Source organism: Mycteria americana, chromosome 8 (genome assembly GCF_035582795.1).
Source record: "Mycteria americana isolate JAX WOST 10 ecotype Jacksonville Zoo and Gardens chromosome 8, USCA_MyAme_1.0, whole genome shotgun sequence".
In the NCBI taxonomy this organism is placed as follows: Eukaryota; Metazoa; Chordata; class Aves; order Ciconiiformes; family Ciconiidae; genus Mycteria; species Mycteria americana.
Window position 1 is genome coordinate 1135001 of NC_134372.1, and position 18015 is coordinate 1153015.

At 60.3% G+C, this 18015-nt stretch overlaps 1 protein-coding gene across 1 annotated transcript; it reads right to left on the reverse strand.

The window, feature by feature from the left end:
- Positions 1–1219: 1219 nt before the first annotated feature.
- Positions 1220–2604, reverse strand: POU4F3 (POU class 4 homeobox 3). The gene is made up of 2 exons (XM_075509648.1): positions 2485–2604; positions 1220–2212 (listed from the first exon to the last, which is right to left on the reverse strand). The coding sequence occupies exons 1-2, from the start codon at positions 2602–2604 to the stop codon at positions 1337–1339; spliced, it is 996 nt and encodes a 331-aa protein (XP_075365763.1). The 3' UTR covers positions 1220–1336.
- Positions 2605–18015: the final 15411 nt, after the last annotated feature.

The following is an 18015-nucleotide window of genomic DNA, read 5'->3' on the forward strand; positions in this document are numbered from 1 at the left end:
CCCGGCCCCGAGCCCGCTCCCGGCCCCGAGCCCGCTCCCGGCCCCGCCGCCGCCCGGCGCCCCGAGGGCCGCGGGGGCCGGTGCCCAGCCCCGGCCGGGGCCGGGCGGGGAAGCGCGGAGCGGCCGCCGGGGCCGCGACCCGCGGGAGGCGGCGGGGGACGAGCCGAGGGAGCAGAGGCAAAGCCGCCTTACCTGGCTCGGCCGTGCGGCAACGCCCGCCCGGAGCCCGCGGCCGGCGGCAGCGGGAGCCCCGCCGCGGAGAGCGTCTGCCGGGGCGGCGGCGAGGGAGGAGGGCTGCGGCGGGGAGGGAGGAGGGCTGCGGCGGGGGTGCCTTCTGCCGCTTCGTGCTACGGCAGGCGATTAATATTGCATCGCCCGTCTCTTAAATTTTCAGAACCCACAATATAATGTAATGGCATGAGGGCATTTATTATTAAAGGGCATTTGATTGGGGAAAAATCGTTGGGGCCGACTGGAAAAACACGGAGCGAGGGAGCGCTCCGGCTTCCCGGCGACCGGCAATGAAGAGCCGGAACCGGCGAGGCCCGGCCCGGCCCGGCCGGGGAGGAGGGCGAGGCCCGGCCCCAGGCTCGGTGTCCGTCGCTCATCGAAATGCCGAGGTGAAATAGTCAGAGGAGGCTCGCGCTTCGACCATTAATTTTTAATCGTTAAGGGGCTTCTGGGAATGGTTAATAAAAGCCTTTCCCCTGTCAGGCAGCACGGGAAATGAACCCGCCGCACCTTTCGTTGGGGGCATCTTCTGGTCCCAGCCTCCGCGGCGGCCCGCGGGCGCGGAGCGGGGCCGGGGCGGCGGCGCCGATGGCAGCCCGGGGGCCCGGCGGGGCGAAGCCTCGTCCCGTTTCCCGCGGGGGACGCCCCGCCGGCGGCTTTTCGTTGCCTTTGCGCTCGCAAGTATTTTCTCCGGTGTCGCGGGCGCGGGGCGGCGAGGGAAGACACGTCCCTTCGGGTCGAAAAATAAAGCTTTATTCCGGGGGGAGCGGCGCTCGCTCGGAGCTCGGAGCGGCGGGACGGGGCGGGGGGGCCGGCGGACCGACGGCGGGGAGAGCCCGGCCCGGCCCCGGGGCGCGCTGCCAGAGCGGCTCTTCCCGTCGCGGAACGGCGTCCGGGAAACGGCGGAGACCCCGCGGCCCCGCCGCCGCGCTCGGCTCCGGTCCCGGTCCCGGGGCGGGCGGGCTGGCGGCGCGGGCGGCGGGGCCGGGGTGCCTCGGCGGGGCGGGGGGGCTCGGGGCCGTGCCGTCCCGGGGGTCCGGTGGGGCCGCGCCGCCGGGGCCGGGGCCGGGGCCGGGGCCGGGGCCGGGGCCGGGGCCGGGCGCCGTCAGTGCACCGCCGAGTACTTCATGCGCTTCTGCTTCTGGCGCTGGTTGCAGAACCAGACGCGCACCACGTTCTTCTTGAGGTCCAGCTTCTCGGCGATGGCGGCGATCTTCTCGGAGGAGGGCCGCGGCTGCAGCGCGAAGTAGGCCTCCAGCGAGCGCTTCTCGGGCGCGGCGATCGAGGTCCGCTTGCGCTTGCGCTCGGCGCCCGCCAGCAGCTCGGGGCCGGCGGCGCGGTCGCGGTGCGCGGCCTCGGCGCCCTCCAGCCAGGCCTGCAGCACGGGCCGCAGCGCCGCCATGTTGTTGTGCGACAGCGTCAGCGACTCGAAGCGGCAGATCGTGCTCTGGCTGAGCGCGCCCACGCCCGGCAGCTTCAGCGCCGCCAGCGCCGCCCCCACGTCGGCCTGGGTCACCCCCAGCCGGACGCGCCGCTGCTTGAAGCGCTCGGCGAAGGCCTCCAGCTCCCGCGGGTCCGACTCCGCCTCGGGCGCGGCGGGCGGCGGCGCCGGGCCCCCCGGGGGGCCCACGCCCACGGCCAGGGGGCCCGCGGCGGCCAGCGGGTGCGGCGGCAGCGGCGCGGGCAGCGCGGGGGGCTCGGCCAGCCCGCCGACGGCCAGCGAGGGCGAGAGGTGCTCCAGCAGGTCGCCGCCGTCCAGCGCCGGGTGCGGGTGCGGGTGCGGCAGCGGGTGCGGGTGGGCGGCGAGCGCGGCGGGGTGCGGGAGGGCGGCGCAGGGGACGCCGCTCATGGCGTGGAAGGTGGCGTCCGGCTTGAAGGGGTGGTGGTGGCCCTTGGCGTGGGGGACGATGTCGACGGCCGCCAGAGCCTCGGCGCGGGCCAGCAGGCTCTCATCAAAGCTCCCGAATATATTGCCCTGCAGCTGCGAGCGAGAAGGCGCATGGTGGAGTCAGCGGGGAATACTGTCATCTCCGGATGAAAAACCTGCCCCGGCACCGCGATTCCTCCTCGCAGCTCGGGTCATAAAAATTAATATGAGGCAGCGGCCCCGCTCGCGCAGACGTGCGGATCAGAGGCGGGAGCGGGGGGAGCGGTGCCGCGACGCGCGCCTGTTCTGCCGACATGAAAAAAACATTAAGCCGCTGCCTGTCAGAAAATGTGCCTCACGGCGGCAATTACGCCTCGGCTACATACCTGCGGGGCCGGGAGGCAGACCCTGCGCATCGCCTCCGCGCCGGAGTGCAGCCCGGAGAACTTGGGCTCCTGGAGGGCGGCGGGCAGGGCGAACGGCTGCTTGGCGTCCATGGTCATCATCGCTGCGCGCCCCGCAGGTAGGCAGCCCCGGGCATGGGCTCGGGGCTCTCCCTCTGGCTCGCCGCTGCCCGAGTGAGCGGGGTTCGATGGCAGCGCGTCCCTGCGCGCCCGCCCGCCCCCCGCCCGCTTCTTCACTCATCTTACACGGCGCTGCCGGGAGCGGGCCCGCGCCCTGCGCACGCGTGCTGCGCCGCGGGGAGCCCAGGGCAGCGCGGGCGGCCCCCGGGCAGCGGGCGGGCGGCCCACGGGCGGCCCACGGGCAGCAGGGCGCCCCGGCCCCGGCCCCGGCCCCGGCCCCGGCCCCGGCCCCGGCCCCCGCCCCCGCGCCGCCCTCCAGCACCCGTCTCGGCGCGGCGGGACGCGCCGTCGGGGCCGGCCCGCTGCCGGCGCGGGGCCGGGGCCGGGAGCGACTCGCAGCCGCCGGCCGGGCCGGGCCGGGCCCCCGGGCAGCCCCGGCTGTGCCCCCGCCCGAGCCCCGCCCCTCCCTCGGCCGGCGAGGGGCGTCCGGGGGGCGCAAGGCGGCGGGTCCCGGGGGAAGGGGACGGGGGCGGCGGGCATTGCTCCGTGGGTGAGGACTGGAGCAGGGGGAGCACCCTTGCCCGGGGGCCTGCCGCCGGGGCGTCTGCTGCCCAGCCGCTGCTCGCCCGCCGCCCGCCCCGCAGCCCCCGCAGCAAGCCCGCTGCCCCGGGCCGGGGCCTGATGCCGCCCACCCGCCCGCCGGAGGGGTGACCCGCCGCGGGCACGGCGCAGCAGAGGCAGCCGCCTGTTGCGGTTCCTGCGTGCCGGGTGGGAGCCCCGCAGCGCTGCCGTCCGAGGGCAACGCTGCGCCGCGGGGAAGCGGGCACCGCTCCCGCCCGCTCCGGCACCCCGCCGTCCCGAGCGGGGGTTTCAGCTGCCCGGCACCCCTCCGCCGGCACCCGGTCCCCGCTGATGGCCGCGCCAGTTGTCGCTCGGGGACCCACCCTGCGCTTGTCTCACCGGCGGTGCCCCCCTGAAACCCGCGGTGCCTGCGGGGGGGCCGGGCCGGGGCGGGGGGATTCGGCTGGCGGCAGCGCTGCGGGGCTACTGGGGGCTGCGGACAGGATTGCCCGAGGAAGTCGGAAATACCTCCCCCGAGGGGACATTGTGAGCCGTCTGCCTGCCGGGGGAGAGCATGGGGCTTCTGCGATGTCTGCGGTGCAGCGTCGGGTTCCAGAGAGGCTCTGCCGGCCCCGACCAGCCGCGGGGCGGAGGTGGGTGAGGGCCACAGCAGCGCTGCCCTTCCCTCGGCGGCTGGAACCACTCTGCAGACACACAGACACACACGGACACACAGGCACAGACAGTCTCTCTCTCCCCCCCCTTCATACATCCTGTAAAATACATTCTCAAGTGTGGGAGCGTGAAGTGAACGGCGAGCTGCTGAGTGGGCGAAGCCCCGCACGCTGGTGGGGGAACAACGCTGTGCCACGGCACACACGTGTTGCGGGCTGGGAAGGCCCGATCCCTGCCCTGGTGTGAGACAGCAGACAAGCAGCTCGGATCCCCCCCGAGAAAAAGAGTCCTGAAGCTGGCATAATTCTGCTGCTGAGCTGTCGTTTTATTTCTGCTTTCCCCCAATCCTCACACACCTTCAGGCACTACTAGACTTTGATGGTCCAGGGATGTAAGTATTGTGCAAGTGTGAAACTTGGAAGTTCTTAAAATTAAAACCTACTCCTAGGTTTAAAGTTTCCAAGAGTTTTATGAGCCTTAATAAAAACAGATCAAGAGCCAAAGGAGTCTCTGTCTTGGTTTCCTGACAGATGTGCGGACTTCGGTGTGAAGGCCGGAGACAAGCAGCGGTCCTGCTCCAGCGGGAAGTGCCTCTGCCCTGGGAGCCAGGCACACGCCGGAGCTGCGGGCAGCGTCCTGCCCGGCACCGCACAGCAGGCGAAAGCGCCGGCCGGATGGCCACAAGTCACCTCTTTTAGAACTCGCTCCAAACAGAAGGGTTCACGGCCCGCCACGCGTGTCTACAGAGCTGTTCTCGCCCCAAAAGCTGAGGCGCCGAGAGCCGCTGCCGGGGCAGGCGCTTGCTCGGGGCGGCAGCAGCAGCAGCAGGGGCAGCGGCAGCAGCAGCAGCAGGGGCAGCGGCAGCAGCAGCAGCAGGGGCAGCGGCGGCAGCAGCAGCAGGGGCAGCGGCGGCAGCAGCAGCAGGGGCAGCGGCAGCAGCAGCAGCAGGGGCAGCGGCGGCAGCAGCAGCAGGCGCAGCGCGCTGGCTCCTCTGCCCGGGCTCTGCGAGGCGGGGGCCCGCGGCCGCGGGCGCAGCCGGGCCGGTCCCGGCCTTCCGGGGGGTCTGACCGCGACGCCGAGCGAGCGCTCCCGGCCGGGAGCCCGCCCGGCCCGGCCCGGCCCGGAGCGGAGCGGAGCGGAGCGGAGCGCGGCTGCCGGCAGCGCTGAGGGTCGGCGCTGGGCGGGACGGGCAAAGCCGGGGGGCCGGAGCGGGGACGGGCGGGCAGCGGGCAGAGCCGGGGCTCCGGGCAGCGGCGGGGGCAGCGGGCACCGGCAGGGTCCGGGCAGAGCCGGGGCTCCGGGCAGCGGCGGGGGCAGCGGGCACCGGGCACCGGCAGGCTCCGGGCAGAGCCGGGGCTCCGGGCAGCGGCGGCGCCAGCACCGCGGACAGCGCCCGCACCGGGGTGCGCGGGGGCTCCGGGCGGGGCTGCCCCGCACCCGCACCCGCACCCGTCCCGTCCCGTCCCGTCCCGTCCCGTCCCGTCCCGTCGCTCCCCGGCCGAGGGCGCAGGGACCGGGCCGGGAGAGGCCGGAGGAGCGAGCTGGCGAAGCGGCTTCCTCCCACGGGGGGAACCGGCGCGTTGTCGCGAGGCTCCGTGCCCTGATTTATGATAAAAAATTTAGAGGAAATCATTTATATTTCAGAAGGCCTAAATAGCTGCATGAAAGTTTTATCTAAAGTGGCACCATATTTATAGGCAGTCCTGCTACGTCGGAAGTAATTAATAGAGGGGTAAGTTTCAGGCCTTTGTTGTGTTTTGTTTCGAATCCTCCTTTATTTAGTGCTGTCTGGTTAACGTAAATAAATAAGAGGCTGCAAACGGGAAGCTGGGTATAAAGCCCGAGGTAGTGCCTGTTCATCAGAGCACGTCTCCCCCTCCCCGGCTCCGAGAGCGTTGGCGCTGGGCTGGCACTTCTTTTCCATCTCTCTGCTGTTCCCTTTCAAGCAAGAAGGAGATGCCGGAGCCCTCAAACACCTCCGTCCCCAGTTCCCGTGTGAAGCTGCACGCACTGCTTGGAGGATGCGCTGCAGCCAAGCACGGCACGTCGGTTTGGGCTCGTGCCACGGCTCAGACCTGTCTTCTGCCCCAGCCCACCCAGAACACCTTTCCTGCCTGCCTGCCTTGGGCACAGCCTTTTCCTTCCCTCCCGAAGGCAGCCGCTCTGAAAGAAACCGGACTGGGTAACCTAGCTGCTGAGCTCCCTTTAATTAAAGCTGTAAAATATTGATGTTCCTGGCCCTGTCTACTGACGTTACACCTTACAAACAGAGCAGAGAAGTCCAAAGGATAAACAATAACGAATTAAAAGAGCCCAGATGGTTTGCCATCAGAAACTATCTGCAGACTCAAAGGTGTCACTGCAATAGATTTCAGAGATCATTCACATACTAGTAAATAATTAATAGTATTTCTGGAAGAAAAAAACCTGCCAAACCCATACCCTGATGAAACATCACTAGTGACTCATTGAAAATATGAAGGCAAAAGTCAGATTAAAAGCGTGTGCTATTTTATTCTTTGTCACAATTCAAAGATTCCTATCCATTTTCCTCATAAATAAAAATACTCCGTTCTTATTTAGAATTTAATTCAAAACCCACCACAGTCAGAGTGTTGTTGATAGGCTCCTGGTTTCATTGTATTCATTCAATTTAGTTTAAAAATCGTATGGTAAATGCTTACACAGGACCGATGGGCAGCTGGAAATATAAACATGTGCTATTTAACACACAGTGCCTGCTACTGTCCTCTCCACAGTGGGCCGTAAGCAGCACCACCCGTCACAGTCACAAAGCCAACATAACTCGCCCCATGACATTTTCTTCAATTGCTATTTAAAACAACCACGTAATTTCCTGCAAATCTGGCTCTTCTGGGGTAGACTACTGCAACCTTTGCCTTTCGAGGGCCGTGAGGAAGCAAAGCGTGCAGAGCTCACAGGGAGATGCTTTCCTGCTCCTCCCCGGGGGAACGCAGCGCCTGTCCCCGCTTGCTGCCTCCTGCCCTGCAGCCTTTGCTCCCCTGCCCTGCCCACCCCCAGTCCGGGGAGGGTCTCTTCGTCAGCCCCTAGCATTTGTCTTCGCCGTGTGTCTGAAAAAGAAGTTGTGTTTTTCAGACCCGACTCGAGATTCACGGATAAAGTAAGTTCTGGTGCTGAGGTGCAGCCCGCTGTCACGAAAGGCCTGGTCCCTGTGAAGGAAGGGCGACGGGCGCTGGCTGTGGAAGGTCCCTGCAGAACCTGGGTTTACACGGCTCTACACGTTTTCGGTACCCTAGAAGCGCAAGCCACGCTGCACCCAGTACAGTATGGCTGTTCCACTGCACAATCTGATCGAGGAACTATCTAGGATTACCCAGACAGTCAATTATTCATCAGCTAAACGGCCAAGCATCAATTACCTGGCTTGATTCTCTTATTCATTAAGGAGATTGAAGGGCCCAACTTAACAAAGCCAAAAGAAAGTTGCTAAGTTACAGGAGCTGCCCGGCTCAGCAGCGAGGCCACACCGTGCCAGGCTTTCAAAGGAGAGGGGCCTGTCTGACAGCGAGGAAGTCTCCGAGGCTATAGAGTGTCACCCGGAGCTCTCGGGTTTTGGAGCAGCCCGCTCCTCCGCAGGGCTGGAAGTAACGGGGTGAAGCCGAGAGGCAGGACCGCGCCGGAGTTGTAACTGCACCTCGGTGCGGGTACGGTGAGCGGTCAGCTGGGGCCTGACCCAGAAAAGGAGGCTGGAGAGCAGGAAGGGTGCTGTGAGGGAGTTCTGAAGAAGAACTTTCAGGGCTAAAGCGAGGGCCGGGGAAGGACCATCGTCATTCTGGGAAGTTTTTAATACAGGTGGGGGTGGGATGCAAACTATTTCAGAGCGAAAAGCTGCAAGTGGCATCGCCACAAAGGTACCGCTCAGCAGAGACCCTCAGCCGGGTCCTGCAGCAGAGATCTTCCAGGCAGTTTAAGACAAAAGCACGTTTCCACCACTCCTGAGCCATCTCCCCGCGCAAACGGGCCAGGGGCTGGGGACCCAGCAGTTTGCCGAGGGTCACCACGGCCCGGCGGGCAGGGACGAACTTGGAGACGGGAAGAAGCACGGAGCGGCAGGAGGGACGTTCCCACCGGCTGCTGCAGGGGTGAGCCCAAGGTGCGCGTCTCTGACGGCACAAAGACGAGCTGTGAAACCAAAGGTAGAGCCAGCCGGCATTCAGCAGCACATCCCACCGCAGCTCCAGTGACGGGGCTGCATGCCGACAGTAAACACAACCAAAAACTTGCTGTGAGCGTTCAACATACAGCCCCCGTGCAGCCGGAGTCGGTCCGACCAACCTGGCACAACTCCGGAAAATAACGGCTGCACGGGTGCCGGCGTTCCTCTCTCAGGGAAGCAGATGAAGACCCGGAGCCGTGGGTCTGGGGAGCTGCGCTGGCCGTAAGGACCGGGGTGGTGAGGGACGGGGGACGGTGCCTGCGCTCTCCCTGGGGCTGGAGCGCGCGGTGCGTGCAGGGCAGGGCGCACCGAGGGGTCTGCCACGTGGCAGAGCGGCTTTGGGGCCGAATTAGATGGCTCCCGGCATCTGCCCAGGGAAAAGGCCCTTCAGTGAAGTAACATAAACCTGCAGCAGGACACACGGCTTTCGCTGGCAACTGCTTACCCCCAGAACTGCCGGAGCCTGGAAGAGAATAAAGACAATAAATAAAAAGTCAGAAACCTGCAATGTATGTAGTCACACAGCTGCAGACGCCATCTCTTAACCACTCTGTGAGTGCCGGATTACTCCTTCTTACAGGGATTTGAGAGAACAATAAAGGCGTGGCATTGCACCGAGACAAGGGCGACAGAAGTTTCCAGTGAGTACTTGTCTCATCGACGTTACCGACCTGCTCTGGTAGCAAGCGTTCCTGAGCCCTGCGCCTCCGCCACCATCACCGAGAGGATCAGTTCGCTCTGCTCCAAGCACGGGCTTTCCCGGCCGGCCGGGGGCGGCTCCGTGCCCTGGCTCTGCCCGACGTCCCCTGGACGTACCGGACCTCCCCGCGGGTCCCCGGTGGTGCCCGGGCGTTTCCCCGCTGGTCGTGGATCTCGGTGCCGACCCGTTGACGACAGCACGCGCAACTAATCTGACTCGACGAGCGGATTTTGCGACGTGCTTTTGTCCCGCATCTTTCTCTTCCGTGATTTGTCTTTTGCTGTTCCTACCTTGTGCCCGCTGGCGTGGCCGAGGCCTGGGAAGCCTGGGTCGGATGGGCCGGGGGGGAAACCCGCGGGTGTGGGAGGGGGCGTGGGAAGCAGAGGAACCACACGTGCAAGTCCTGTCGCTCGTGGCGCCGGACGTAGCAGTGAAGTTTCCCTCCCAGGACTCCTTCCCTCGCAGCTCTTCACCTCGGCGAGGACGGGCTTCCTCTGCGGGCAGGGAGCGCCTGCAGCTCCGCTCGGCGTGGGTCGTCGCACGGCAGCCCCCCGGCCCGCGCTGCCGAAGGACCGGGCAGCCAGGCCGGTCGCTGAACCTCCTCCCACAGAGAGGAAAGGGGAAGCACCTGGGATTTGCGCGTTGCTTCAGATTAAATTCTAAGTGCTGGCTCTCATCTTCCGTAATCAAAAAACGAAACGAAGTTCTGCTGGCTGCGTGCGGAGGAGCTCTCGGCGAGCAGCCCTGGGCACGGTGGTGGTCGCAGACAGGGGGCACGGGCAGCTCCAGAAGGCTGAGCGGGAGCGTGCGAGTATTAATCCTAGCTCAAAACTAGAAAGGCCTTTAGGATTAGAAAAGCATTGTGGCCATGTTAGAACATCAGAAGTGCCAAAGCTCTGCTGCAGCACTGAAATGCTTGTCTCATGGAGGCAGAGCAAACAGCCAGTCTTCCAGCATTTGGAAAGCTGATGCAATCTGCTTTTTGAATTTTTCAGTAAACAAGGTTTTGATTTGGGCTCCCAGGAATGCAAGATGCCAGACAGTTCACGCTAGCTGGGAGGCCTTCCTCCTCCTCGTTTGTAATGTGCATGAATTATAGAACTTGTTTCTTGTATCATCCCCTGAAATTAAAATTGTAACAAAGGACACATCGGTGCTTGTTAAAAATAAACCCGATCCGCTCCTGATGGAGGTAATAGGAGCAACACGACAATATTTTCCGGGGGGGGGTGTGTGTGTGTGGAACAGAGCACTTGTGTCAGGCATCTCTTTCGTCTGATATTTGCTCCTAATTCTAGAAATACATCTAAATGCAGTCTAACAGGACTCTGTTCCACAAGAAATTAATGAGGAACAAACATTAATTATTCATGTCCTGAAACAGGAGGTCTGCTAATGTTTTTGCTAATCAACAAGTCAAACAGCTGTATCTTTGTCAGGGCAGTCTTGGGGAGGGCGGAGAAAGAACAACACGGATCGGCTTTACCCGACCGCCCCCGGCGTCCTGCCCTTAGTTTGCACATTTCTCCATCAGGAATCGGGGATCGCTGCTGCTTTTTAACGCCATCCGTTGTTACAAGGTTGAGCTGAGGAACTCTCCAGCTCAACATCGGCTGCAGACCGGACCAAACGGCGGGGCAGAAGCTACGGGGAGCTGCCTGCTGGCTTCCAGGCCTTTGGAGTCAGCCCTTCGTAGGAAAAATTAAGGGAATGAGACAAGGAAAACAAAAATCCAACCAAAGGAAAAAGGAAGAGCCAGGATTCAGCTGCTCAGGCCTGAAGCAGAGACCGACTACTCGAAAAAAGCTTGCATTTGGCCCTTCTGGTCCTTTGTGCCCCGGCTGGAGGCCAGCGGGCTCGCTGTGGGTCCGGGGGCCAGCACCGCCCCGGGGACACCCGGCAGCAGGAGAAACGGAAACCGTGGACAGGTTCTAGGGCTGGCTTTTCATGCTGGGCCTTTATCTGGGTGAATGTAATGAACTGAACCTACAAAAGTGTTGCTGGTGGAACATTTGCCTAACAGAACACACTTAAAAATCAATGGCTTTGTTTAGGGGAAAAAAAAAAATTTAAAAAATCGAAGCATAATTAGAGAACACGTTGCTTTCAAACAAGAGCTTGAGAAGTTAAACAAAATTAAAAATATATTTCCTCCAAAGGGACAACGATTATGTAGCCAAAAAAGGACTTGGAGTCTTCTTGCTTTGCCAGAATTCAGTGGCCCGAAGCTATTTTTTCGGTTGCTGTGAAATCGTTTATTTCTTGAACAAGAGCAGAGCGAGGACTGCTCGGTGTGCATTTAAGCAGAGACTCTTAAACGTCCTCCATCTAATTCAGCAAGGGGCGTGTGCCTCCACGCCCAAGCAGAGGAGCACAGAGCGTGTGGAGCAGAAACAGCCGTGAGCCCCCACTGCCCAGCAAAGTTCAACGATAAGAAAGCTCAGGCAAACAGGGCCAGAGAAAGCAGCGCAGCGTCCTCACACGCTGCTCCCAGCATAGCCGTTTGTCTCGTATTTACCACGTTTTGGTCATCAGCTCTAAACCAGTAAGAGCAAATACATATATTTTTCCGCTTTCAAAATGGAAAAAAAAAATTTCCAAAAGATTTCCAAAACATTTTTCCAACGGGAAGGGATTTTGAGACCTGTCCATGGTACAAAATCTCTCCTCTGTCCAACAGGGTTCAAAATTCCATTAGAGCCGCTGCATCTTAAAACTGCTCCAAGGAGAAGGTCCAGCTGCTCAAATCCCAGAGCCAGAGCTGTGCTTGCAACAGGTAAAGCCCTCCCCTCCTAGGATCCCCAACCAAGCTGATTATCAGTTTAAGAACCAAACCCAGAATTTTCCCGCTCCAGGTGCTCTAACAAACAATTTTCCATCGCATCTGCCTTGGGATGCATTTTGAACTTGTTCCAACGCGGTGAGGCACCACGGGGCCCCGCATCGAGGGTTGGGGCTGTTCCCCGCAGCGGGGGGGTGTGCGGGTCCGCACCCTGCGACGACTGGTGCCCCGCAGGCCGGGAGCTGCCGGGAGCACGGACCCCGGGAGCTGCCGGGTGCTGCTGTGCCCTGTAGCTCTGTAAAATTATTCAGCTTGGGCTGCCTTCGCGTCCCTGTTGCATTAATGGTCCCTGAAATCTTCATTAAAATCTGAAATAAAAATGTAACAATCAAAGGGGGGGTGGGAAGAAGTCCCGTCACCCGACGTTAAACTCATGCCTTCCACGGTCGGATTTCTTGGGGTTTAATTGAAGAAGTCACACCGACTGCTGCATCCCAGCTCGCCCACGCCGGCGCCAGCGCTGACGGGCTGCAGGTTCCCGTGGCTCCCGGCGAAGAGGCCGCGGGGCCGCGCGGGGCCGGCTGCCCGCGCCCTCCGAGCGCCCTTTGCCACGGCAGGCGCTTGCTGACTGCAGGCGTTACGTGGTGTTTTAGCAGCTCTGCGCGCCTTCGGCGTGACATCTCTTTGCTTCTTGCACCATTTTCACCTATCAGACACACCAAGACGCCTTGTTGTGATCAGAAGAAAATCTCAAGTTCCTGAGCTGCTTTACATTTAGCTGCAAGCATCTGAGTTAGAAGCCCTATAGGCAAGAAATATTTCCAAAATAGCAAAAAATGTATGTATGAAAAGCATTAGAGAAATCCTGGGGTGCATTCCCAAAGGGACACCCCGCTCGGCTCCTAGCCCGGCTCTCAGCCACCGTGCAGCACGGCCACGTCCCGGGACCCGCAGGCAACAGGGTTCTACCCAGCTCCCACCCTGCGTTTGTGTAACTCAGCGCAGGGCCCCGCCGCGGTGATGCCACCGCGTCGCCTGTTGTGGAAAGGTTTGCGTTGCCTGCACAAAAATGTGCATGTCCAGGGGATGCTTATACCTGGGTTTTGCCGGAGAAGCATGACCGAGGGAGCGCAGACGTTGCAGGGAAGGCGCTGGCTCCTCCCAAAGCCGGTGAGAGCTCGGACAACGGAGGGAACCGTTCAAAGTCGGTCCCTGAGCCACAGCAGCGTGAGGAGAAGCCTAGGGCAATATGCAGCCGCGTTAAGATGCAGGCAGGGACGGGAGCTCGCACCCCGACTGAAAGCAGGTTCAGCACAGCAACAGCCTCGCCCGGCCGGGGCCCCTGCGGCTGGGGCCGCTCTCCCGAGGGGGCTGCCTGGGAAGGGTTGCGGGTCCCCGCTCCTAACAGCGTCCCAAAAGGTGCCGCGTCAACAGCTGCACGGGAGTTAGTGACGAAGGTAGGCTGGCTCAGGAAGGGGGTTTGCAGGTTACAGCTCTACTGACGGAGGACACTAAACAGCGGTTTCGCACTGGTCGGAGCAACGCTCTGTTGCCGATGCTTCCTACGCGTTGCACCGGCTCTCTCTCCAGGGCAGAGAGGGCTCTCTCCCACCCGGAGCTCTGCAGATGCTGAGAGGAGCTGGAAAGCGGCGTGGCCATTCGCGAGGGTTTGCGGCAGGAGCGTCGCCCGGCAGAGGAAGGGAGCGGCTTTGCTCTGCTCCGCAAACCCGCCCGCAATGGGGCGAGGCTGTTGCTGCGGCGGGTGGGCTCGGGCTCAGACACAGGGCAAAGCCTTGCAGCCAGTTCTGCACGGCTTTGCAGATTTTAGTGTTCGAAGTCACACAGGTTGTGTTCTGGAGGTCTTTCCTCCCCTGCTTTAGGGAAGCACAGCACCCTAAAGCTCGTGGCATCAAGTTTTGCAGCCCTTTAGTAGGCTTTTCCCCAAATGAACGATCAAACAGTTTTGGGGCAGCGTAAATCTGTAAGAATCCATTCCTTCCACCACAGGCAAACCTCAGACGTTAATGTATTTCGTAGTTAAATTAGCAAGTCTCGTTACTTTTCTCCCTGTCACATCAATCTCCACATGTTGATATCAAAGCTTCCACTGCATACAAATACAGCCTGAAAATACTTTCTTACAGGCCTAGGTACGCTTACAGTCGCGTGTACTTTTACCCCGATTTAGACGTAATGCCCTCTTCCATAATAGGGACATGAACAGTGGGAAGCGTGCTTGTTCAAGAAGTCCTCACTCTTCTTCGACCCGCAGATAACCCAAAGTCGCGTTAAAAAGCAAAGAGTGGATGAAATGGTTGCCTGACATATCTTTAGCCACCAGAGAGCACACAGAGGTATGTTATGTTGAGTTGACTCCAAATAATTTTCACATGAATTACTAAAGTGCCAGAAATGTATAATTTATTAGCATTTAAATAAATCACAGAGCAGAAGTGCTTTAAGGTTATCGGTGCAAGATGCGCAGGCCGGGCTATAATTAACTCGAAAACGTCATTGAGTGCAGCGCTCTCAGCGGTGCCGCACCGACACGATGGAGGCACAGCAAGACAAAGTACAAAAGGGGTTCGACTCCTAAAAAATAAGACGAGTAACACCACAGCAGTCAAACCCCCGGGCTGGGGGTGACGCTGGTGCCGGGCTGTGCCTCCCCGTCGCTGGCAGGGGTTTTCCCCGGGGTCCGGACGCACGTTTCTCCCCGTCGCGCAGTCGCAGCGGGGGCGATGCTGCAGCCCGCGCGCTGCCCGTCAGCGAGAGCCCTGACGGCGCCCGGCTGAGCCCACCTCTCCCGGAGGAAACGCGCCCTCGGCAGAGGCACGTGTCCCCGAGCACCCGCCGCCGGGCTGGCACGGGGGTCCCTGCCGTCGCTGCTGGGGGTCAGGCCAGCGCCGCCTCTCCGGGGGTTCCCCCCCGGCCTCGGTCACCTGCCCCACCACGGCTGGGTGCACCCAGAGCGGTGACACCAACTCTGATACAGCCTTCGTTTGGGCTGGAGTACATTGACCAGGTAAAACGGGTTTTGAAGTTCAAATCTAACAGCTGTTACTGACAAAAAGTGTATTTGCCAGATGCCATAAAGAGGCGGCAAAAAACCTCTTGTTTTTCTTCCGTGGGAGGAAGGGGGAAGACCCGGGTGAAGCAGGGCGTTTCGGGGTGTGAGCAGTTCTGCCATCTGACCCTGCTGCGGTGAAACAGAGCGAGGCCGAGGGAACCCCTCGGTCCCCCAGCTCCGGTTGCCCTTTGCTCCCCGGGTCTGGGCACCCGGCTCGTCCCCGCACTCGCACACCGTCCCCGAGAGATCCCCCTTCTCACCCCGCGCCCCGGCAGAGCACCGGCGCGGGCGCTGCCGACCGCAGTCGCTCGGGCTGGTCTCCGGGACGGGCAGGCGCGCTCTGCCCGCAGGGACGACGGGCAGGTCCCCTCGGCCTGACGGGACACCGGACCCGTCCCAGTGCCACAGCCCAAACGCCCAGGGAGCGGCGGCGGTTTCGGGCTGTGGCTGGTGAACCAGGGCAGGTTTTCTCAGCAGAGCGTAACCGCCGCCTTCTCAGAGCAAAAAGTGCTGTTGCTGCACCTTTGCGGTTCGCCGTAACAGTTTCTGCCCTTCAGCCGATGTATTCCATAGTGAAACCCCACGGTTTGTTCACGTGAGGCACACAAAGCAGGAGCAACAGCAGTAAAAGTCTGCTTCAGCGCTGCCGGCATCGCACACTGATACCATTTAACACCGAGCCCCGCGCGGCAAGGCCGGACGTCACCGTCACCCCCGAGGCCGAGCACCAACGTGCAGCTCGCTGCGTGTCGCACGTATCCACGTGGAGCATCTCCTGTGGCAAAGACACTGCTGAACCGAAGCAAACGCAGACCTACCCGTCCCCGCGCAAGGGAGCCAAGCACGGTAACGGATGCCGCTCTCGAGACGCGGCCAGGGTGGAAACGATCACTCCTTGTAGAGCGCCAGAACGATCCCGCCTCCTGCGTGCAATAAGCATGCAATCCCAAGTTTAAAACACAACAGCAGCTTTTTCTATTTATACAACTTCCAGGTCACCCGAAAGCTGCAGCACATAGCTGAATAAGGTTATAAACTTCCAATTTATACTAGGGGGAAAAGCAAGACAGCAAGCAGGAAGTATCGAAAAAGTACAGAAGCGGCATACGAAAATGTGTATCATCATAACCGAGTTCACCGTTGTGAAAGCCGGTTTAAGATCAAATTGAAAATAAAATAAGCAGACAAATCACAGTAGAATGCATTAGATTTCCAGGATGAACACTGCTAGGGTCACAGAAGACACTGCTTTAAAATACATGTATCTGGAGATTAACGTAAATCTTCCACGTGGTTTCCAATAAACTTTTCTGCGTGCCTCTTCCTCCCCGCAGAGGCGGTGCACCCTGCCGGGGGGCCAGAGGAGGCTGCGACAGCCGGCTCCAGAGGGGACGGAGGCAGCGCGCGGACGGCGACGCTACCGAGCCTGCCCTCGCGCCCGCGCTGGGCCCAGCGCCCAGGGCCCCCGCCGCGGGACGCTCCCGTGCCCCCGGGTCTCGCTGGCCAGGGAGATGCCACGCTAATCTCTGAAGGGTCCCGTTACGACCCCTCGTGATGAAAAATCATTATTGCAGAGAAAATAATCCCACGCTTCGATTTGGCAAGTACATGGTTTGTACGTTCAACCTACCCGATTACCGCCGCTTCTCCCCATAAAATAAGCTTCAACTAATTCCCCCCAAGCGCGGCTCGGTGTTTGTCCGCACGCAGAAACCGGCAGAGCGCGGGAGCAGCCCAGGGAGCGCGGGGACGCCTCGTCCACCCGGCTGCTGCTGCTCTGAGCCCTCCCGAAAGTCAACGGTCGAGAGCAGTTACCTGGCAAACACGGGGCTGGCCCTCTGCTTGCAAGGGAAAAAAGTGTAAAGCGCCGAGCTCCCGTCATCCAACGTCGACTTAAGATGCTCACAGATTTATTAAAAATAAATCCTGGACTGCACCCTATTATGGAGCAAAAACCTCATCGCTTCAAATAAAGCGGGCGTTGGGAAGCCGAGCGGCATGCAGCATCCGACCTGCAAATCGATCTCAGACAGCCTTTTAAGGGATAAAAGGCAATATTCTGGTGGCCTCACCCAGCGTTCTGCCTTTGAACTGTGTGATGTGAAAATCTTCACTTAAGTAATACAGGTCAGACACTTAAAATACGCAGATGCCCAAAGATGGAGATTTCAAATTAAAAAAACCACATAGCCGTTAGGTTCTGATGCTCTTACCTTTCAGTTAAGCCTGCCTCCAAATGGCAAGGAAACGTGAGGGATGCCGAAGCAATGCCGACGCCCCAAGGAGCAGAGGTAAGGAGATCGCCACTGGGGAAGGATCCCCGCGTCCTTCCCTCCGCAGGGTAGCCTTCCAAACGCCCCGATAATTTCTCCAGCCTACGCTTTTCACCAGGTCTGGTATTTATCTCCTAAAACTGAACAGAAGGCCCTCCCAGCAGAAGTTCAGGTGCCCTTCAAGGGCTCGTTTTGTCCTTCTGGACCGGGCACCGCTCCCGTGACCTGCGCCATCCCTACGCCTCACCCCTTCCCACGCCTCTTCACAAGCGGCTGCAAGCAAGGGGCTGCCGAGCAGCCGGTTCTGCTGCACGCGAGACCTTGGCCCCCGCCTTGCTGTCGGCCTTGCAGTGGTTCTCCGCATCTGGCTCCGCACGGCCAGGACCCAGCAGAGATCAACCTACCTGAAAATTAACGAGCACCAACTGGGCATCGTCTGTGGAACGATCCTGGGGAGAGAGAGGAAAAGCTCTAGTTAAAGCACTTACATTTTGATCATCGCAATTGTAGATCCGTCATGGAAAAAAGCAGTGGAAGTACACGTAAAAACTTCAGAGAAGCGTCAGACAAACTTACTTCTCCATTTTCAACCACACGCTCGTGCCAGTGATCTCGTCAAGAAGGACCCAGATAAACGTTACACAACTGGCTCCACAAGACAGAACCGGGTCCCACGTTTCGAGAGACAAGTTAAAATTATATTGCATCCTGGGAAACCTCTCCACATAGAATTATTGTTGTATTCATACAGTTACGACTGTAGCCGCTAAAGAGATTCTGGGCCTGATAACTGTAGCAACAATTTACCTTCATGTATTTGTTCAGGTAAAATAGTTACTTAACACATCTTGCTTTCTTCCAACGGCTTCCGGCAAGATTCTGATCCGCCGCTGTTGGCAGAGCTGTCGTAGCCCACTGAACAGCACTTCTTTAGCAGGGGAACGTGTGGATGGCATCTGGAACAGCTGGGGGAAAACATAAATGGAAGGCCACAGGCACACACAGAGAGAAAAATGCTAGCCCTCTTTCAAGTTCTTTTTATTCCCTATTGCCATTAACGTTAATTTGGATCATGCAGGAAGAAACAAGTCCTTTGAACGGAACGCCAAACATCTCCTGCTCGATGTCAAGACC

Excerpts from the sequence above, each read along its gene's own strand:
- POU4F3 (XM_075509648.1), bottom strand. The coding sequence starts at position 2,604 with ATGATGACCATGGACGCCAAGCAGCCGTTCGCCCTGCCCGCCGCCCTC. Across the intron at positions 2,213-2,484 it reads TCTGCCTCCCGGCCCCGCAG|CTGCAGGGCAATATATTCGG; the intron begins GTATGTAGCCGA and ends TCTCGCTCGCAG.